Here is a 22,157-nt window from a genome sequence, read left to right as displayed (position 1 = left end):
TAAACGGCTACTATCAGATTCCGGTATCTAAGGAGTCACGTAAATACACTGCCTTTTCAACAAACAGAGGCCATTATCAATATACAAGAATGCCAATGGGACTGAGGACAGCCACAGGAACATTCCAGCGTCTTATGAATTACGTATTGTCCGGAATTTTAGGACAAGGAATATTTGTTTATCTTGACGATATTATAATCGCAACGAAGAATATTAAGGATCATCTCAGGAAATTAGACTTACTCTTACAAAAGCTTAGTGATGCTGGATTAAAAATTAAACTTTCTAAACGCAAATTTTGCTTTAAGGAAATAAATTTTTTAGGCCACAAATTAAGTTCTGATGGTATTCACACCACTGATGACAAAATACAGGCAGTGAGAGATTTTCCTGAACCCACTACAACTGACGAAGTTAGACAATTTTTAGGTCTGGCTGGGTACTATAGGTCATTCGTACCACAGTTCTCTCATATAGCCTTTCCTCTATTCCAACTACTCAAAAAAGATGCTGTATTCCAATGGGAAGAAGAACAAAAAAGGGCATTTAACAATCTAAAAATTAAACTAACAAATGCACCTTGTTTAGCATATCCGGATTACACAAAATCATTTCTTATTTGTACAGACGCATCAGTTAAAGGATTAGGGGCTGTACTGATGCAGGAAGATAAAAGAGGAAAGAATCAACCAATTGCATTTGCCAGCAGACAAACAAGAGGTGCGGAGAAAAATTATTGCACTACAGACTTAGAGGCACTTGCAGTGGTTTTTGCATTACAAAAGTTTCGAGATTTGGTATATGGTTACGAAATCCACTTATTCACCGACCATAAACCACTGGTAGGTATGTTTAAAGAAAAACTCCTTTCTGGGAGGAGAGCAAGATGGAAGTGTACAGTTGAAAACTACAATGTACAAATTCATTATATACAAGGTAAAATGAACATAATAGCTGACGCATTATCTAGGAACCCGAACACAATTCAGGTCGCGGCGTTAGATCTCAAAAGAAATATCCCAAACCACGAGGATATCGCAAAGGCACAAAGACTTGACCCAATATGGTCTAAAGTAATATACAAGTTAGAAAGTGGAGATGACATACAATTACCCAAACTGCATGTCCCACTTGAACAATTCACAATGGTCAATAATACATTATACAAAATTAACTCTAAACAACCAAAACGCCAAAGAAATACTAACCAGTTGGTAGTACCTAATGACATGATACCCCAAGTATTACGATTGATACACGACAGCCCACATGCAGGACATCCTGGAAAGGATAAGACATTCAACCAAGCCCAGCTATTATATTACTGGCCTTCATTACGAAAAGATATAAACAATCATATAGACAGATGCGAATCATGTGCGAAACACAAAGGATACCCAATCACACCTGCACCGATGGGTAATTACCCTGTACCACATCAACCATGGGACGTTGTCGCTGTTGATTTACTCAAGATGCCATTATCATACAATAATAACCTATACTTATTCGTTGCAACGGATCATTTTTCCCGTTATGTCATTTTAGCTCCAATTAAAGATAAGACAGCAGAGACAGTAGCAAAGGCAATAACAGATAATGTAATATGTCGCTTTACTACCCCAAAGGTACTAATAAGTGATAATGGAGGAGAATTTAATTCTGAGATCTTACAAGAAATATGTAAACAATACTACATCAAAAAGGTTAACGTTTTGGCCTATCACCCAGCATCGAATGGGTTGGTAGAGAGACAAAATAAAAAGGTATTAGATGTGCTACGACACATTCTCAGTGAAAATTATGCAAGCTGGGATGATTGGATTCCCAGAGTAGAGGCCTCAATTAATGGGTCTATAAATAAATCCATCGGTGACACACCACATTTCATTATATATGGCACAGATAAAAAATTACCATATTAGTTCCTAGAAGGTGACAGCATGCCTATATACAATTACGATGATTACTCTAAACTCCGTTTACGTGAATTCCAGGACATTCACAAAAGAGTCAAAAAACAATTAACGATGTCCAAGGAAGAAATGACGGAGGCATTTAACAAGAAGGCAAAAGATTTTCCTATCAGCTTAGGAGACATTGTTTACGGTGTCATTCATACGAGAGACAATAAATTATCCCCAAAATTTGAGGGCCCATACAGAGTAATTAACATAAAAGCAAACAAAGTTTTAATTAAGTCACTTTCAAGTGGCGAGGAGAAACAAGTTCATATTGACCATTTAAAACGAGTTTCAAGGGAATTATCACATAATTATTCAGCCTCAGATACAACCGAACGGGTGAACGTACCTCAAGAAACCAAGCAAGAACACAACAATGATTACAAAAAGAAATTAAGGTCATATACCAAACAATCGAACATAGGTGCAACTGTTCCAATCAAATCTACAGTACATCATTTACGAGAATTAAATATCGATTTAAACTCCTTCTATAAATGAAATAACAATCAACCGTAACGCACATCATCACTATCATCGACCACAGCATTATAGGAAATTAATAGATTTTATTTTTCGGTAGGTTACGATGAAGGGACTTATGCTATGGATTCTCCTCTACATAGCAAGAGGATATGCGCACTTAGACCCCAAACATTTAGTACGACAAGGATGCCTCATAGCTCCGACGGCCACGACTACAATCGTTAAGGACGTCATGAGTACTGAAATAAGTCTAGATTACTTGTATGACTTACCTACTTATCTAGACAGACTTGCGACGCCGATGCGAACTCTGGACTTCATGATAGGAAATTATGTTTCACAAGCACATAACACCAAGGAAGTGAATGAAATGGTAAAGTTAGCGAAATGGAAACTAGAACAGGCGAAGTCAACTATGCTTGTCAAAGTCAACTATGCTCGTCATGATCCAAGATCTCCCATCTTATGGAACGGAGGTACTGAGCGACAGGAACAACATCACCCGTACTCGCCAAAAGCGCGGTTTGTTCGACCTGGGCGGCGCAGTACTTGGGAACAACTTTGGATTGGCTACAGAGGATGACCTTAAAGAAATAAACAACAAATTTAATAAGATAGCTCAGGTACTAACATACCAAGATAAATTCATCACAGGACAGAACTCAGCAATGAAGACAATTGTGAAAAATCTGAAACAAGCAGAAAACGTAGCTCTCGAGAGTGTAGATAAAATAAATGAATTAGAGGGAAACGTTACCCTTTTCCAGCACTTCTCCATCATCACAGAAAATACTGACACGATTCTACTACAATTAGAGAACACTAGAGATCGTTTCAGGGCACTTATGCAAGGAATTTCGAATGCTGGTGATGGCAAGATCACAATTGACTTACTCCCAGTTCATGAGCTACGTCAGATAGTTAGTGAAGGCATACATAAACATAAATTGAAGCCGTTGTTCCGCAGTAGGGAATTTATGCAATATTACCCGTATTTAGAAGCAACACTAACACCAACATCAGTGGTAGTTCATGTACCATTCATCACTGAAGACCTGTTCACAGTATACCAAATACACCCCTTCCCCTATAGAAATAACAACACTTTGGTCATCATCAACATCAACACAGACACCGAACTCATCATGGTCTCCAAGAGACGGGACACTGTCACTTTCGCAAGTGAGTCAACGATTGAACGAAAGTGCCGCACATCCTTACATGCTGTTCATCTTTGTCCTGCGTACATTTTCACGTTTCAGCCTACTGATACAGTCCCTTGTGAAATGGCTATCATCAGAAATGACAATATTCATCATCATTGCAACTTCGCTTTTGCTCCAGATAAACTTGTACACCATCAACGCATTGGACACTCACAGTTTTTTTATTTCCCTCATAACACATCAGTTTACATAGTCTGTCCAGATATACCACCATCTCATACATCAGCATCAGAATTATACATAGCACCAGACTACTGTGTGGTATTTACACCAGCCATGTCTACTTTATCCACCATCAATCACTACGCCATTCTCAATCATACACACAAACATTTCCACCCACTGCCTCATATGAACTTAAACATGAGCACAGGTATTAAGCTGACTTCACCTAAGTTTGAAACTATGCAGCTGATCAATGAAACAATGAAGCCCTGGGAAGATTTGAATTTGAGTATGTTCAACCCATATTATGTGTATAGCCCAGCACCTACTGTCTTTATAATCGTCTGCATTGTAGTTGCAGTACTGCTGTTCGCAATGCACAGAATACATGCAAGAATTGCTAATTTGGAGTCATTATTTAGTGGGGGGAGAGTTAACATCACAGTTAACCACCCTGAATGAAGTGTATATATTTTGTATATAGTATTAATTATATATATAAAAAAAAATACAAAGAAGAATGACCCATATATGGCAGACCAGTACCATTATCTTTAAATGAAATATTAATAACTCTTACCATAATCTTAATTTTAAACTATTTTTTATTCTTGCATGTATGCATTTCACTATAATAACCCAAGTACATACTGTATTACAGTTAAATAATTTACTTTAATGCATTTATTCATATATGTATACAACTTGTTTAAAATGTAATATTACTGAATAATCACTATTTACTGTGAATATTATATGTATACAATATTCATACAATTATGTTACTTTTACAATATTATGTATTTCACTTAATTAGCTTATAAGTTCATTATAATGTACTGTATATATAATGTGTATTAATATGTTAGGACTATTAACTGTCGATGGTACGCCATTTTCGCGTGACCGAGCAATGTATTGTAGTTACAAATCATAATAGATAGATAGATAAATAGATAGATAGACAGCCCTATGCGAGCCTGGGAAAAGGAAATGAGCTTGCAAATTACACTGAGGAAAGCTGACGACAGCAGCCAGTAAGATGATGCAGTTAGTTGTCAGCAAACCACCTGGGAACAAAGCCCTGGTGACCATACACACACATACACACATACTCACACACAGGCTTCTTAAACTTTCCATCCACGAGGAACACACGTGATACGTCTCCTGTTTCACCAGAATTTAGGAAAGAGAGCTCAGAAGGAGACAAGCCATACAAGGGGCAGGTCGCAGGGAGAAGGGCTTGGCGGATAGAGAGAGAGACAGAGAGAGCGAGACAGAGAGATAGCTAGCGGGACTGGACTCTATACTCCGCTCTGTGTGAGAGACTTGTTAATATTTCCAAGACAAATAAAAATAGTCCCATACTATTCTTTACCTCTCCTGTCACTACATGACAAATGGGAAGCTACTCCAAGATATAAAAACCGCTCGTCCACAAGTCTAATATATATATAACTCAACCACAAAGGAACCACAAAGTCTTTTATGACAGCTCTGCTCCTCCCTAATCTTGAGTCGGGTCGGGCAGTGTGGCTTGGGTGGGAATGAGATTTACGATATCGCTTCTGCGGCTGCAACCATTAGCGGCCGCGATAATATCTTGGCTGAGTTACCCCGCTACTGTTCCCCAAAGTCTCATCGAACACTACCTGGAATTTGCATTATGCTGTGCACCCGAGGGATCCATTGTCTTGTTTGTTTTAAGGCCTGTATTCTCGTCGGTTAAGGAAGCTCCCTAACACCTCTTCCTAGGCGATTTGTTTTGCTTATTGCGTCTTACTTTCGCCTTCTTTGTCATTTGATTTATTCCAGGACCACCACACTCAGCAAAGATAGCATACTGATTTATATAAGCCAGCCGTATCCAAAAATAAGTCGCTAAGGAAGAGATGTTAGGGAGCTTCCGTAACGGACGAGAATACGGGTCCTGGCATGGTAAAAAAGTGAATGGATAGTCTATATATAGCGCTCATCTTCCACTCCTTTGGGTGATCTCTCATGTGTTGTGGGGACTGCTCAGTAAGCGTTATCAGTGTCTACACATCATTAGTTATTCATTACCTCCTCCCACTGACACCCCCCCAACGTACACACCAACAGCGGAGCAGACCCCACAGAACATATACTACCAGGCGAGTTTCTTGTGAAGCGCTATTTACGGACTATCCGCTATTACCGAGTCGCCCTCAGCAGAACAAAATAACACGCCTTTAACCAGAGTAATACAAAATCAAGTGGGAATTTTTGTAACTCTTCCTTACAACAAGCCTTCTCTGAGCTGAATCAAATCGCCTGTTTTGTACATTCATGCTATCTGCTGACTATATTAATGAGCTTCAGAAAAACGATTCAGAAGGTAATAGTTAGGTACTGCCGTCACTAACTTTACTATTATTAGGAGTCCATCCCAACTTTAATGAGATCATCTTATGGTGGCCTCCACAAACAAACTATACCCATTTCACTTGAGGTTGGGCTAGATTTTCGTCTTTTTGTAGCTTATTTCACGTGGTTCAGTAGCAGATACAGACAGTGGTTTGGCTCTATTTCCTATCCATAGCCATTCTTCGTAATTAGCATCACAATTTAGTGCTAATCTCATGTCAGAGGTCGGAATTCAAGATGGAAAGGGGTCAATTTTAGGCCTAGTAAGAGTAAAACGGGTATAGCAGGCTACGTGATCGTACTGAAGCATTTGACACTCTTAGGTTCCTGTCTCTCTCTCTCCAGAACATAATCTCTAGCAATAACTGGAAAAGAACACTAACTTAGACCTTTCTTGGCCATGAGGAAGTTGACTAAGACTAACGGTGAATGGAACAGAATGCCGGAGTTGCCCCGACTATTAGAATGGGTGTATGTTGGCAGCGTCCTTGAAACTTACGCAGGTGCCCGGATAACAAGGTAAACAGTGTGGTGTGAGAGGCTGGAAGGTGCCTGGTTAAGCTCCGGATTTATTGATTGGAGCAGCGGACTGGGTTTGACTGCGCTGCTCCTAAATATAGCGACGTTCAGGATCAGGTTGAGAATGAAGTGGGTGAGAGGGTGAGTGTGTGTGTGTGTGTGTGTGTGTGTGTGTGTGTGTGTGTGTGTGTGTGTGTGTGTGTGTGTGTGTGTGTGTGTGTGTGTGTGTTAACCTATTTATCAGTAGACCTATTGCCAAATGGTTCTCCTTTCCTACATCCACCCACCAACCCACACACATACCTACACACTCACCTAACATATTGTATTAAACCTATCTCTTTGTTTGTCCTCCGGGAAGTCACACATCCTTCCACCCACACAAAAAGCCCACCCACTTACCCCAAAAGTCCACTCACCCACAAAACCCTCCCACAAAGCCTACCCACCCCATTTAAGTGCCCAACCCACCCATAGAGCCCACCCACCTCACCCATTTGCCCAATCCACCCACCCCCACGCTGCCCACTCACTCACCCACATCACACGCTGCCTGCCCACCCCATCCATTCCACTCATTCCTGTCGACCTTCTACCCACACCCCTGTTCACCTACTCACCCACTCACCCACCAACCAACTGGTCAACCCCTACAATCCACCCTCCAGCCTATACAGCCCATCACATGCATGTACACGCACGCTCATCCCCCCCTCCCAAACACACAATCAGAGCTGCTTTCATGGAACAGGGTTTTATAACATTTTTTTTTCTTCGTGGACCACTTAAAGAAGCTTGCTATAACTGTGAACTTATCTTTTGTAATCCATTATTTTAATTATTCAAAATCACTTTCAGGAACAAAAAATTAACGGAAATCCTTGCTAGTGAAAGGCAGCACCAAATTATTTTATTAAATTTTATCATATGCCTTTATCAGTGACTTCATTTTTGATAAGACAAAACTAAATTGAGATAATATTCTCCATGTGTTCACCTTTTAGAAAAAGGGAAAGTGTTAGAAGAAAAGAGAGAAGGGTGAAAAGAAAGGATAGAAGGATGAACATAGAAAGATGAGGGAGCGAAGAGAAGTTGGACTATCATGAGGAAGCTACAAAACTGTGAAGGGAAGTAAGGAAAGAGGGAAAGAGGATGAAAGGAGTGGTCAGTAAGGTGAAACAAAGAGAAGGATGAAGGGAAGAAACTGGGAATAAGAAGTATGCAACGGTCAACATTAAACAGAGTAAATGAGAGACCTGACACAGTTTCTTTATTATCAGAGTTTATATATTTAGATGAGTGGTCGAGAAGGCAAATTAAAGGTCAGGTTCAACATCACTCTTAGATCAGTGTTGTATATTTATTGGCATTAGTGTGGGGAAAACAGACCCATGTAGGTATGTTGAGGAAAATCGTATGAGAGTTGTCAAAGCAAGAGGACCAATATTGCAACAAGGCCCAGAAAAATGAGCATTCATTCTTTAAAATCGTTATCACTTTCCACCCATCTGTGTATCACTAGAAAACAATCCACGGATCACTGGCCACGAACCCCTGGTATAGATTATAAGAAGAAAACTTGGAAAAATGCCACGTACTTGCTAGCAAATGTTGTCTTTCTGTTTTTTCTCGTCCTTTAGGAAGACATACAGTACAGCTCTTCCTGCTTCTCTGCATGTTCTTCCCATTCCTTATTTTCATTATTCTCTCCAACAAGGATACTATGTTTGCATCCCTGTTTGTTTGTTTGCATGTTAGTGTATTTGTCTGTTAGCAGGATTACTCAAAAGCTGAAAGAGAAATTTGGACCAAATTTGGTGCATAGATAGCCATGTCCCAGGGAACAATTGATTAACATTGGGGACCGATCCGGATCCTATCAGAGTTTCTGGATCCGGAAAACACTTCTTGCAAAACCTTAATCAGTGATTAGAAAACCTAACCCCTTATGATGAGTGGTTCGGAAATTACGTTGTCCTTGTCGGAGAGATGCACTCCACTGAGTGCCCCTCTGGTGCATACAGTGGGTTTGATCACTCCGCATACGGTATATGATGGAGTGGGTTTGAGTAGAGCTGAATATGATGGAGTGGGTTTGAGCAGAGCTGAATATGATGGAGTGGGTTTGAGTAGAGCTGAATATGATGGAGTGGGTTTGAGTAGAGCTGAATATGATGGAGTGGGTTTGAGTAGAGCTGAATATGATGGAGTGGGTTTGACAGGAGCAGAATATGGAGTGGGTTTGATCGCACAGTGCATTGAATATGACCAATGATTAAAGCGGCACTTTTACAATGTTTTTTTTTTTTTTTTAATCCTTTCTAATACGGTAAAAAAAAGTTAATCTGCCTTGGTGCAATGAAAAATCCTGGTATGAGTTCTGATCTCTGTCTGTCTCTGTCACACACACACACACACACACACACACACACACACACACACACACACACATATTAGAAAGGTGCGGTAACACGGATGGCAAGAACTTATTAAGAATATTAGAGCTTCAAACATTCATATCTCGGCAGGCATTTTTTTTTTTTTTTCGTCTAATATCTCCACTATTGTCACTGAATATATCTTTACTTAGAACACAGTTATAAGCAGAAACGAATTTGATCATAAAGTAATCGGAATATTTATAACTTTGTATTTCTCCTCTATAGTATCTATTGCCCTTTGCTGGACCTGTGTTGATTGTCATCACAAATTACTACTACTACTACTACTACTACTACTACTACTACTGCTACTACTACTACTACTACTACTACTATTATTACTACTACTACTACTATTACTACTACTACTACTGCTACTACTACTACTACTACTACTACTGCTACTACTGTTACTACTACTACTACTACTACTACTGCTACTACTACTACTACTACTACTACTACTACTATTATTACTACTACTACTACTATTACTACTACACTAATAATGATGATGATAATAATAATAATAATAATAATAATTTAGTTCATCATTTATCATCCAATCCTACAATGCTCCATGAGGAACGTAGGAGTCCGGGGCGAGGCAAGTTGGTCCTGAAATTTAAGATGAGTGTCCAGCCTCACTCATCCCTGAGTGGCATTACGTGAGCAATAAACCCCAACCACGCCTTGGATATAAACCTTCACCGGCTCAATTTGATTGGAGCGCCGTAATTACTCACAAAACCACCAGGCACCAAAATTTGGTTATATGGTTACCACCCAGCATAGTAAATGGTTCACTGGTGTACAGGAAACCGTTAGGCTTGTCACTCAGTGTAGAGTCACCCACAGGCAGAAGGAAGAGGAAAGAATGAAGGAAAGAAAGACAGAAGAGGGAGTGTAAAGTCACCCGTAGGCAGAAGAACGAGGAAAGACTGAAGGAAAGGAAGACAGAAGAGGATGGAAGGGAAGAAGGATGGAGGAAAGAAAAGGGCAGACACCCTAGAGCAGCACTACATCGAGTGAGTGGATGGTGAGTGCCCTCACCTACCACCCGCACCCCCCACCACACAATAATCATCGTCATCATCATCATCATCATCATCATCATCATCATCATCTTAACAGTAATGATAATAATAATAATAATAACAATAATAATAATAATAATAATGACAATAATAATAATAACGATGATGATAATAATAAGTAATAATAATAATAATAATAATAGTTATAATAATAATAATAATAATAACAAATACTAATATTAATAAAATCTGGCTTTTCATTCTTTACTCAGTGATGCTTCTTGTGTCCACCTATCTGTGTATGTTAATCTGTCTATCTAACAGGCTAAATAATCCAAATTTACTGTACAACGATTTAGTATGCAGGGGTAGCACAGAAAGAAGTATGTCCTGGTCTATCTATCCCTATTCAGTAACAACCCTTTGTCCCATAATACCCCACTATTGTCTCTCTTGATACTACCTTGCCTGTTCCAGATCTCTTTAGTACCATTTCGAATCAAAATCAAGGTGAGAATAGTAATTTAGGATTACGCAATAATTTCTGCCCAACTAACTCTTAATCATAGTAAAATTAAAGCTAAATTACATAATAACTAAACGACAGGTGTGGTGGTGGAAACCAGGAAAGGTAATATTAAAGATAATGTGATAATTATTGCTTCATGCTAAACAAAGGAAAGTATTATTTAATGTGTTTAATTATTTTTTTTTTTATCTTTGCTGATGATGTAAGCAGGGAGTTCTGATGGTTTTATGACGATGATGATCGATGATGGATGATCGATGATGGATGGTGGATGACAACTGGCCTAACCTCATATAGAATAATAAAGGCATACTCGGGCTGAAGGGACGAGGAATTGAAATTTCTCTTCGCTGATGCTGAACCCAGGATGTGTGGAGGGATTTATGATCTCAGTGTTCAGCCAAGAGAAAAAAAATCACCGACGTTTCTCTCCTGGTAGAGTCAATGAAAGGTATTACATGACTTATATTTAGGTGATAGCATATAAAGTACACACATAAAAAAGAATATGAGAAGGGTGAATACTCTCCTTCGTTTGGATAGCAATATGGATGGCAGGAGGCAATGTTGGCAGGACACAATGTTGACAGAGGGTTATCGGTGAACTTTTACCCACGGTTGCACGGCTGGACACACATCATCCTGGGCCAGCACAGACTCAAGTATTAGACGAGACGAGAAAGCCATGTAACTGTGATTCCTAAATGTCAAAAGGTGTAGACAGACCTCCAACCTCACATGGATGCTGTCCCAGGTTCACATATGGCCAACTGTACGTCCGCAGCAGGTCAACGACTAACTTATAGACGAATGGAGGATGGTGTGGGTGGGGTTTAGGATTCTGGTGGTGAAGTCTAATAAACCTTGCATTTCTGGGAACTTAGGTGAGGGTACCGCGGGGAGATGTATGGTGCCATAAATCCTGTTCTCTCTCCTAGGAAGTTGAGCGAAGTCTGGCCCGGAATATATGTCGTTATCCTGAGGTGGGGAGCTAGTGGTGTAGTGGTCTGAGATGCCAGGCGGGGTGAAAGTTGGGTGTTACATAGAGGGTCAAAATTTCCCCTAATATTTCACTTTTATTTTCCACCTTTCTCTACCGGCTCGTATTCCTAAGGTGGGAGAGGCTTGGAATATTTCCCTCGTAATAAATGCAAAAGTTCACTTGATAATTCACCTCTTCTTCATTTTCTTTGCTGGTTATTGCTCTTAGGATGAGAGAGACGATGTGTTTCTTTGCTAATAGATACAAAGGTTTGCCCGAAAAAATAATAACATCTAACTTTCGTCTGCCAGCTAATATTCCTGAGCTGAGAGAAGCTTGCCGTGTTTCCCTGCCCATACCTGCTTCTCTGTCATACGATGTGTAGGGTGGGTGGGAGGAAACAAACGCACCCTGTGTGTGAAGTGGAAATGGTGGAATAGTGGGCGATCATTTGTCCTTGACCGTAAAACTGAGAGAAAACAAAATAGCGGTTACACGTTTTACTACAGCACTTACTGGTCCGATTTTAGGAACCTATTAAACATTTCATTATATATACGTGTTTCATAATTTGTTGTGAACATGGAATGATATCGGTGTTCATGTTACATTTTTGGAGTAAGATTCGTTTGCCTACTGTTATACAACGTCTTCTTCACTAATATTATTTATTCATTTCCTTCCTCCCAGACATCACATATAAAAAGGACAGTTTATGAGCAGACAAGCATACAAAGCCTCTCTTAGGTTAAGACCATTAGGCACCAGAAAGAGTTGCAGTGTAGAGGGGACACATTAGCAGAGCTTTGGTCCTCCATTAGGCAGTCTAAGACAAAACTTTCAAAGGTTTGCTGATCATACAGCAGAAAAGTCTGACCGCCTGAGAAATGCATAAGCTGAAAGAGTTACCTTCCTTTGTTTTAAATCGCCAACTACAAATAAGTTTCAGTGAGGACTGCAGTGTTTGCTGCTTGCTAAACTGTAGAATGGAAATGCTTAAGGGAAACAGCATCATATAGTATTTTGAGTTTTGAAAGAAATGGGTGAAATTCAGAAAATAATTTCAAGTATAGTTTCAAGCTGATAGTTCCTACCCCTCCCTCTTCTACCCCCATCCTTCTCACTCAGTTACCAGATAGATGGATGTTGGTTACTGCTTCGCTACCACTTGTCTCACATTAACTATTTCGAAGTGGTGAGCGAGTGTTTAACCCCTTAACCGCGGGGCGTCACTTTCGTGACGCTCGGGCGCAATGGATCATACTGCTAGACGTCACTTTTGTGATTCTGTGTTATTTTGAATTATCCTGGGCTTTCAAGTGGTGGCTTGTATCATCTATCAGTACTGCCAATGTCCAACACTAGTCAGCACTCCAAATCTCATCTGTACTCCCATCCATTGTTGACATTTTAGCGACTTTCCCCCGTTCCTGACTCCCCTCCCTACCTCCCGTCCATTACCCTGTCCTCTCACCCCCCTGGCTGTGCTGCGCTAAGCAAATCTACCCCGGATTTTTCCACAGATTTCATCCATTGAAATAAGCCCTATGCCCTATACTTATACAAAATAATATATACCAAAAAAAATAAGGTAAGTGATAGTGGTATACACCAGGAATTGGCTAATTATCACCTGACAACACCTCACATGCATTCATTCGCTACATTACCACGGTAATTTCCCCTTTGAATTATGCATTGTAATCTATTTCTGTAATAAAAATATATATCAGAAAGGAAGGGAGAAGCCTAAATGACATTTACATTCACCTGGAACTACCTATTTCTTTATGTATTGCCGAGATTTTCTACCAATAATTTATTTAGCATGTAAGTTAGCAGCTGTCAGCCCCATTGTCACTGTCAACCCTTGCCTTCTCAGATAAGCCGCAGCATTTAGTTCCTTGTCCTCCGCTGTGGTCAAAGCATGTCGCACTCGCACCCCGCCATTTCTGACGCTTCTGCGCCCATTGCAAAGGGCCCCGTGACCTCTACACCCAGAAAAACTCGAGAGGGAAGCAGGAAAGGACTAAGTGACTCTGCAGTGGAACGTGAACTAGCGGAATTATCAATGGTGATGATGGAGAGTGATTTTGACCCTTCTGGGGATTCATGTGATGAGCCGGGTGAGGAAATCGTGCCAGAAACTACTAGTACGAGTGCTTCAGTGTCCCAAGTTATCCCTAGCACCAAGGGAAAGGAGCCGTTAGTGCAGCAAGGGAAGGAATTTGGGAAGGGAGTGAAAAGGCGATGTGTTAGCCCCAGAACAATGGCCCCGCGTGACCCAGCCTGCCATGAGTCCCGAGTTGATTCACCTCCCCGTTCCCCAAGCCCCACTTCACTCATTTCTTCCTCTTCTTCTGCTGAATTATCTCCAGAGTCTTCATCGTCGGAGTCACCACCAGCATCAACAGTGAAAGCAGGCCGTAGAGGAAGAGGTAAATCCCTGACCCGTAAAAGTAGAGTTGCTAGTAGAGTAAGGGCTGCTATAGTCTGACAGATCGAAACGTAGGGTTTTGGTGGAGTCACCCCCTCCCTGCACTGTTGCCACGTTTCCGAGCTGACCTCTCCATCAGCGATGACCTTGACACTGTTTCCCTCTTGTGATCTCCGTTTTTCTAATACCCCCTATACCCCTGCCACCAACACCCCCTATACCCCTACCCCCAACAACACCCCCATCAACAACACCCGCTATACCTCCACCACCAACACCTCCTATAAATATAGACCCCCACCATCAACACCTGTATAATAATTAGCAGTTGATAATTGCTATACTTTTATTGAGAGCATACATTCTACCCTATTGCTCAAACTCCCTAATCTTACAATCCCATCTGTCTTAATCCTTCCCACTGCCTTCGTTCCTAAATCCCTTAATTGATCTATTTTTAACCTAAGTGTCCCCACACCTTTTAAACCATTTACCTCTCTGTCACTATTCTCCACCATATGTATCAACTTGTATTATATTGTGTATAGAACTTTCATACTGTATGCTGTACTACTGTATAATGTATAAGAATACCCACTGTTTAGTGGAAATAAAGTTTTATTATTATTATTATTATTATTATTATTTCTCTCTCTCTCTCTCTCTCTCTCTCGCTAGATTTTGTTATGTGTCATCCATGGTTTTTTACTTCCATTTTTATGTATGGATTATAATTTTGACTTTATTTCCGCACCACCCTTGAGGTAAAAGTCACGGCGCGTTTTTTTTTTATAGAGGTTTCCCCAATAGGCCTAAATCCTGTAGGGGGTTGGTGACCTCCCACAGCGTACACACAAACACGTGTCGCGTGAGTGCTGCCACCCCAGAGCTGTTTGATATATTTATTTTAATTATGAAAGGATCGCCTCTTCCCACTTTTATCCCTTCAAATTTTCTTGCAATTATACTTGCTAAATTAATTAGCAATGTTAGAAGTGTTGGGGAAGTAAATAATAATTAGAATATTTTTAGAGCAACACTGCCAAATTTTTATGCCACGTTTCTCTATTATCGTATAATATAGTATGCAGAATAGTTTTATTCTTCCTTGATACATGTCAGCACTTTCATTACAGTTATATTAGTATGAGTTATGTTTATGTATCATTCCTACTACACAAACCACAGGCGTTATACATCGTAGGGTTAGGAAACATGGCAATAGTGTAGGGAGGGGGTGACTCCACCCAAACCCTATGTTACGAGGAGGAACACTATAATGCTGTACGGCAACCCAGGGTCAGTGCAAGTGACCTTGAACGTGATAAATCTGCCTCACAGCCACCCTCCACCCTCACCCACCCTACACCGCCACAACAGGGAATCCTGGACGCCTTCGCGTGGACAGAAGGGTCCGATTTTGTCCCAGAACATCTCTATTTTGACGAGAGTTCCTCAGGAGTACAGCCTGCCTTCACTCTTGACGAGGATGCTGAGTGTGTGGACTTCCATTTGGCCTTCCTCGATGACGAAGTCATGCAGCACATATGTGATGAGACCAACAGGTATGAATCACAACATGCTGCAAGTGGTACAGGTGCAGCCAAGATGCAACAGTGGTCCACACTGGGAGTGCAGGAGCTGTATGTGTTCTTCGCCCTCATGCTTCTCATGCCACACTCAAAGAAGTATGAGTTGGAAGAATACTAGTCCATGGACCCCTTACTACCCTCACCCACCTTCAATAAGTACATGGCCAGAGATCGCTTCCAGAACATCATGGGAACTCTGCACTTTGCCGACAACGATGTACCTTCCCAAACCGACCCACTCTGGAAGATCGGGGAGATTCTCAGCAGAATGAAGGATACGTTTATGACATTCTTCCACCCCTTTCAGAAGGTTGTCATTGACGAATCCTTGGTTTTGTTCAGAGGACGTCTTAGGTTTGTGCAGTACATTCCAAGCAAATGCCATTGCTTTGGAATCAAGTTCTTTGTACTGTGCGACTGTAAGACGGGGTACATCCTTGACTTCGTCATTTATTCAGCCAGCACTGTCTATCTTGATAAAACACACCCCCTTGGCTTCTCAGGCTGTTTAGCAAAAGTGCTCCTTGAAAGGTATTTTGGTGGGAATCATGTGCTGTATGCAGACAACTATTATACAGCACCGAAACTTGCCAAATACCTTTCAGAGCACGGCATCGGCTCCTGCGGCACTGTGAAGAGTAATCATGCCCACTTCCCTAAATTCCCAGAGGCAGGAACCTCGCAGCGAGGAGACGTGCACCTACGCAAGTCTGAGAAGATGCTGGCAATACGGTGGCAATACAAGAGGGTCGTGCACATGCTCACCACCATACATAAGGGGAAAATGACAGACAGTGAGAAGGTCGACCGTAGGACAGGCGAACCTGTGAGGAAACCTGATGCTGTGTTAGACTGCAATATCAACATGCGGCTGGTGGACAAGTCCGACATGATGATTGGAGAGATCGACTGCCTCAGGAAGAATACTAGGTGGTACAGGAAAGTTTTTCTGCATCTCATAGACATGACGATGCTGAACGCCTTCATCCTGTACAAGATGAAGGTCAAGCCACCCAAGTCCTTCTCCCTGAGGTTGTTCGCCAGGACTTGGGTGTTCAGCAGCTGCTTGAAAGATATGGTAGGGTGACAGCAGCAACTTCAAGGTGCCATCCAGTAACACTTCCCGACAGACTTGAACAGAGGGCGTACATGGATCGGCACAGACTGGTGCAAATGCCTGCCACAGGCAAGAGGAAGGCTGCGATCCGCAGGTGCCAGGTGTGTGCACATACCACCCGATGCACACCTGAGCACAAACGCACCTCTTGGCAGTGCGCTGAGTGCCAGGTTCCCCTCTGTGTTACCTGCCTCTTTGATTACCACAGCCAGAAGCAGTTCTAAAAGTGCAAGTGGGAAAGGAAAGTAATGTGAAAATAATGTGTAAATAGCAAGTGAAAACAATGGATGTACGGTACATATGATTGAACAGTTTAATATAGTTTTATGTTACTGAAAGTGACAGTGAATAACATAGTGTAAGTAAAACAGAAGTGTAAATATTGAAAATACAATAGAAAATGTAAATAGAAATGTAAGTAATTAGTAATATAAGAATATGAGTACAAATACTTGATGTTATAACAGTGAAAGTGAATCTGTGGCTCTCTACGTATTTTACTGAATGAAAAATTGAATGACTTCAGTGACAATAAACTAATACTACTGAAGGAAACGTATGGATAAAGACTTCAGATATATATAAGTGTTATATAGTAATAGAAATATAGAGTGTGAGGGGTTTTATGAATAATAAATGACAGAATACCAACAGCGAACTAGCGCAAGTGGGAAGGTCATACGCGCTCGTAATTTTCATTGCTTTCACAGTGTTTTTTTTTTGGAGTATGGATCCCAAACTACTTGATAATCATAGTGTTTATAGTGTTAATATCTGGCTGTGGTAATCATATTACGGGTTGTCGGGAAGTGTAAAGCGGAGACTTCGTTACCCAACTTCAGAGGTCTCCACAAGTCCTACGGTAATCGACGAAGGCTCAACAAACATCCCAGGATAAAGCTGAAGGTATGTGCCATATGCGTAATTAATTTTAATATTCTAGGACTAATAACTGATTTTTGGCAAATATTTTATGAGAGTCTGTCAGAGCCCGAATAACCCCGCGGGACATGCAAAACATTGGGAAACATGCCCTCGGTGTAAGGGTTAACGCGGAACTTTCCTCAGGTGTACATACATATATACTGTATACATAATATATATATATATATATATATATATATATATATATATATATATATATATATATATATATATATATATATATATATATGTATATATATATATATATATATATATATATATATATATATATATATATATATATATATATATATATATATATATATATATATATATATGTATATATATATATATATATATATATATATATATATATATATATATGTATATATATATGTATATATATATGTGTGTATATATATATATATATATATATATATATATATATATATATATCTATCTACATATATATATATATATATATATATATATATTGTCAGACGCCTCAATCCCGTTTGGGGTGGCCACAAACAAATCGCCTCCAAGTCGCCCTGTCCCCCGCCATTTCACTGCCCTGCTCCCAACTCACACCCCCCTCTCTCATATACCTCTCCACCCCAACCCTCCATCTCATCCTCGGCCTCCCCTCCCTCTTCCCCCCTCCACCTCGCTCACATACACTCTCTTCGTCAGTCTTTCACCCTCCATCCTCTCCACATGGCCAAACCACCTCAGTGTGTTCCTCATAACGCTTCCTATCACATCCACATCCACACCACAACGCTCCTTTATATCCTCATTCGTCAGCCTGTCTCTCCACGTGACTCCACAGGCTCCTCTTAAATAACTCATTTCCACTGCTCTCATTCTTGACTTGTGTCCTTCCAACAATGTCCAAGCTTCACTTCCGTACGTTAGAGTTGGTATCACAATACTGTCATGTAGTAACTTTTTCACTTCCATGCTCACTTCCCTGTTTCTTATCACTGCTTTCAAGGAACCAGCAACCTTTCTTCCCTGCTGTACCCTTTCAAGCACTTCACCCTCCAAACCTCCATCCTTACTCATCACACTACCCAAATACTTAAACGTACTCACATTTTCCAATTCCTCACCATCTAACCTCGTTGTACATTCACTAACTTCACCTCTCTCAAAGACTATCACTTTACTCTTCCCTACATTCACCTTTAGATTCCGTTTCTTACATACTCTCACAAACTCATCCACCAAGCCTTGCAGCTCCCCTTCGTCTTCACTCAACAACACAGTATCATCTGCAAACAACAGTACAGGGAGTTTCCAAACACTATCCTCTCTCACCAGGGCCACTCCAACATCCACTACCCTACCTTGTACCTCTTTTATTACCCCATCCATGTACAGATTGAATAACCATGGAAACATGACACATCCCTGTTTCAAACCAACTTTCAAAGAGAAAAATTCACTTAGTTCACCATTTACACGCACTGCAGCCTTCGCACCATCGTACATACTCTTCACGGCATTCAACAACTTCCCATCTACTCCATATATTCTTAACACTTTCCACAATCCTTGTCTATCCACCCTGTCATATGCTTTCTCCAAATCCACACACACACACACGCAGAATGTAACTTTTTATGGTATACGATATACTCTACAAAATCAGATATATTTATTGAAAAAAAAAAAAAGTATCAACAGCGCTCATTATGGAGATACCAGTCAGTCAGATAAGGATACTTTACATTGGTTTGAAACACTGAGAAAGTTCCCTTGGGAGTTTTGAATCGATTAATGTCACCTGGGATGTTGACAGGTCTGCTGTTTATATATACCCTGGACTATGGAGCCTCATACTCGATAAGGAACTGGTTGTTAGCTTTAACTGCCTACAGTATCTTTAAATAGCTAATTCACGTTGTGTATACGTGTCTCTATATGCGTTAGCTCGTTTCTTTCACGAGAACAGATATCAACCAAATTCTTTTTGCATTTGATCGGACTAGTCCAGGGAATGTCAAAAAAATACCATAGATTGTGGCTATCGCGAAAGAACTACGGCGAAAAATTGTCAGGAATCACGACACGAGAAAATGTCTGTCTGTGCCCTTGTTCGTTTCTTTCACGTGAACGGTAATAGATATCTACCTAATTCTTTTCGGATTAGGTCAGGGTATGCCCAGAGAATACCAGAAATAAATAAAGAAAAAAAATGGCTATCCTCCGCGACGCGTCGGAATAAAATTTTTGGGGAAAGAGACTGTTGAAAATATCAAGATCATTTTTCGACTTTTTGTCAGAATTGGTCATTATGGGCTAATTAACGGTGTGGACACTAAGATGCTGTTATTTGCAAACATTTTGTGATGGAGAGGCTATTAGCTATTCCCTCAAATATTTGTGGGCACGCACTAACTTAACATATAAAATTAGGTTCTACCCTATGATGCCTCTCTCCTTTCCCTCTCCCTCTCCGCTCCCCTCCCCCTTCTCTCTCTCTCTCTCTCTCTCTCTCTCTCTCTCTCTCTCTTTCAAAACCACGCAGGAATAAGAAATGTTTCATATTCCCATGTATTTATGCATAGAAACAGACAGCAAGACGAAGAGTAGGCAGAATTAGCGAAAGGAACAGTTTAATACAGACATCGGTCGGTGGTACGGATATGGCAAAAGAGACATCATCTTATAGAAATTTTAAATGAATAAATAAATAAACATAAGATATACAAGAACAGAAAATAATTACTCACAAAAAGATTCATTCATACCCTACATATTAAAAACTAAGACGTGGAATAAGCTAAATAAAAGACGCCAAAGAGGGAGAAGAATATAAAGGCCGAACCAATCCCTTTGCATCCCCACCCAACACATATCCCCAGAGGCCTTGGTGGTCCCTGTGATCCCTAATTCCCATCTGAATCCCACAAGAGCCAATATTGTCCACCACACCATCACCAGGGAGACGAAGAGAGAGAGACACACACACACAGACAGACAGACAAAGAAACGGACAGGAAAAGAGAGAGAGAGAGAGAGAGAGAAAAACATGTAGTGGTGATAAGAGTCATCCTGAGCCAGTTCATAGTCTTATCACCAGCAATTCCTTACTCTTAGTGAGCCAGTCTTAGCGATACCATACCCACTAACGCTACTGTAGTCCCTTTACCTTAACTTGGCCCAGATTTTTGTCCATATGCAACTTATTTCACGATGCTCAGTGGCAAAGTAGGACAGTACTGTGGCTCTACATCCTTTCCACAGCACTTCTTCGTGACTTGCATCCTATTCAAGCGCTCATCTCTGGTTACCAGTGTGTATTCAGGGTGGAGAGATGTCAATTATAGGCCAAGTTAGAGTAAAATAGGTACAGAATCGCTTTTTATCGTTCTTTATTTTTCTTATCATGCTCTCTGTTACCCACTTCTGATTAGCGCCAAAGAACAGTAGTCTCATTCACTCTCAGTCTGTCTCTCTGCATTCGTTTGTAATAATCTACTCAAGGATATTTTAGCCATCTATAAGCTTGCACTGTCGATTCACGGTTTATTCCATCCACTTCACTTCGTGCTTGTTATATATAACTGACAACGAGACATTACCCAATAAACTATATCATCACCTGTTGTCTCCAGACAACACTGGTCTACCCTCTCCATTATCCTACCCTGCGTCCATACCTGTTTCTAACATTGTTAGTTCCCACCCAATCAAACCACCTCATCACGTTAGCGCCGAGGGAGAAGAATTCAAGCGCCCTTTTTAAAAAATGGCAGAAATCGCTCCTAAAGTTTGCCTTTAAGAAATGTAAAAAATCTCAATAACCAACCCTATGATTTTTATGTTTCACATATCAAAATAAACCTTAAAGCATCAGCTTCATAATGGTATGAAAAAAAATTATGACAATACTTATTTAGTAATTATTATTAATTAATAATACCAATCATGTGCATGAAGAGTTCAGCTAAATGTCATCTTTTCCTGCAAAGAATGATTAGAGACATGATTATAACACTAATATTAGGGGTACTTACCACACTGGAGTGACTTGACTGTTGAATGTTGATTCATCCCCCCTCCCCCCTCCCCCCCGTCCCCCCAGGATTAGTTGCAATAATCAAGCAAATCGTCATCCTCATCAGGGAGGGCGACGTTGTGCTCGACTCTGCCAGCTTGAAGGCCCTCATAAAAGGCTCTCTTGTCGTCTGGCATGAGGGTGAACAAGCTATGAAGATCATTGAGCTTGTCTTCCGTGAGCTGGAGGGGAGCATCATACAGGGGTGGGAGGGGGACGGCACTCAGGTTGAACCTGTCACGGGACCAGGCTCCTCTTCCCTTCATCAGTCGGACCTC

At 40.6% G+C, this 22,157-nt stretch overlaps 1 protein-coding gene across 1 annotated transcript in view; it reads right to left on the bottom strand.

Annotated features, from left to right (window-relative positions):
• Positions 1-21,494, bottom strand: part of LOC145391717 (zwei Ig domain protein zig-8-like) — an 89,972-nt gene extending 68,478 nt beyond the window's left edge. Inside the window, exon 1 of the mRNA XM_080266257.1 lies at positions 21,482-21,494. Coding sequence (XP_080122383.1) covers positions 21,482-21,494 — 13 coding nt within the window. The remainder of the gene's footprint in view (positions 1-21,481) is intronic.
• Positions 21,495-22,157: the final 663 nt, after the last annotated feature.

Source organism: Coenobita brevimanus, chromosome 2 (genome assembly GCF_032717465.1).
Source record: "Coenobita brevimanus isolate Jiangsu-jjx chromosome 2, ASM3271746v2, whole genome shotgun sequence".
Lineage (NCBI taxonomy): Eukaryota > Metazoa > Arthropoda > Malacostraca > Decapoda > Coenobitidae > Coenobita > Coenobita brevimanus.
The sequence above is the reverse complement of the archived record's forward strand: the minus strand, read 5'-3'. Positions and strand labels throughout refer to the sequence as shown.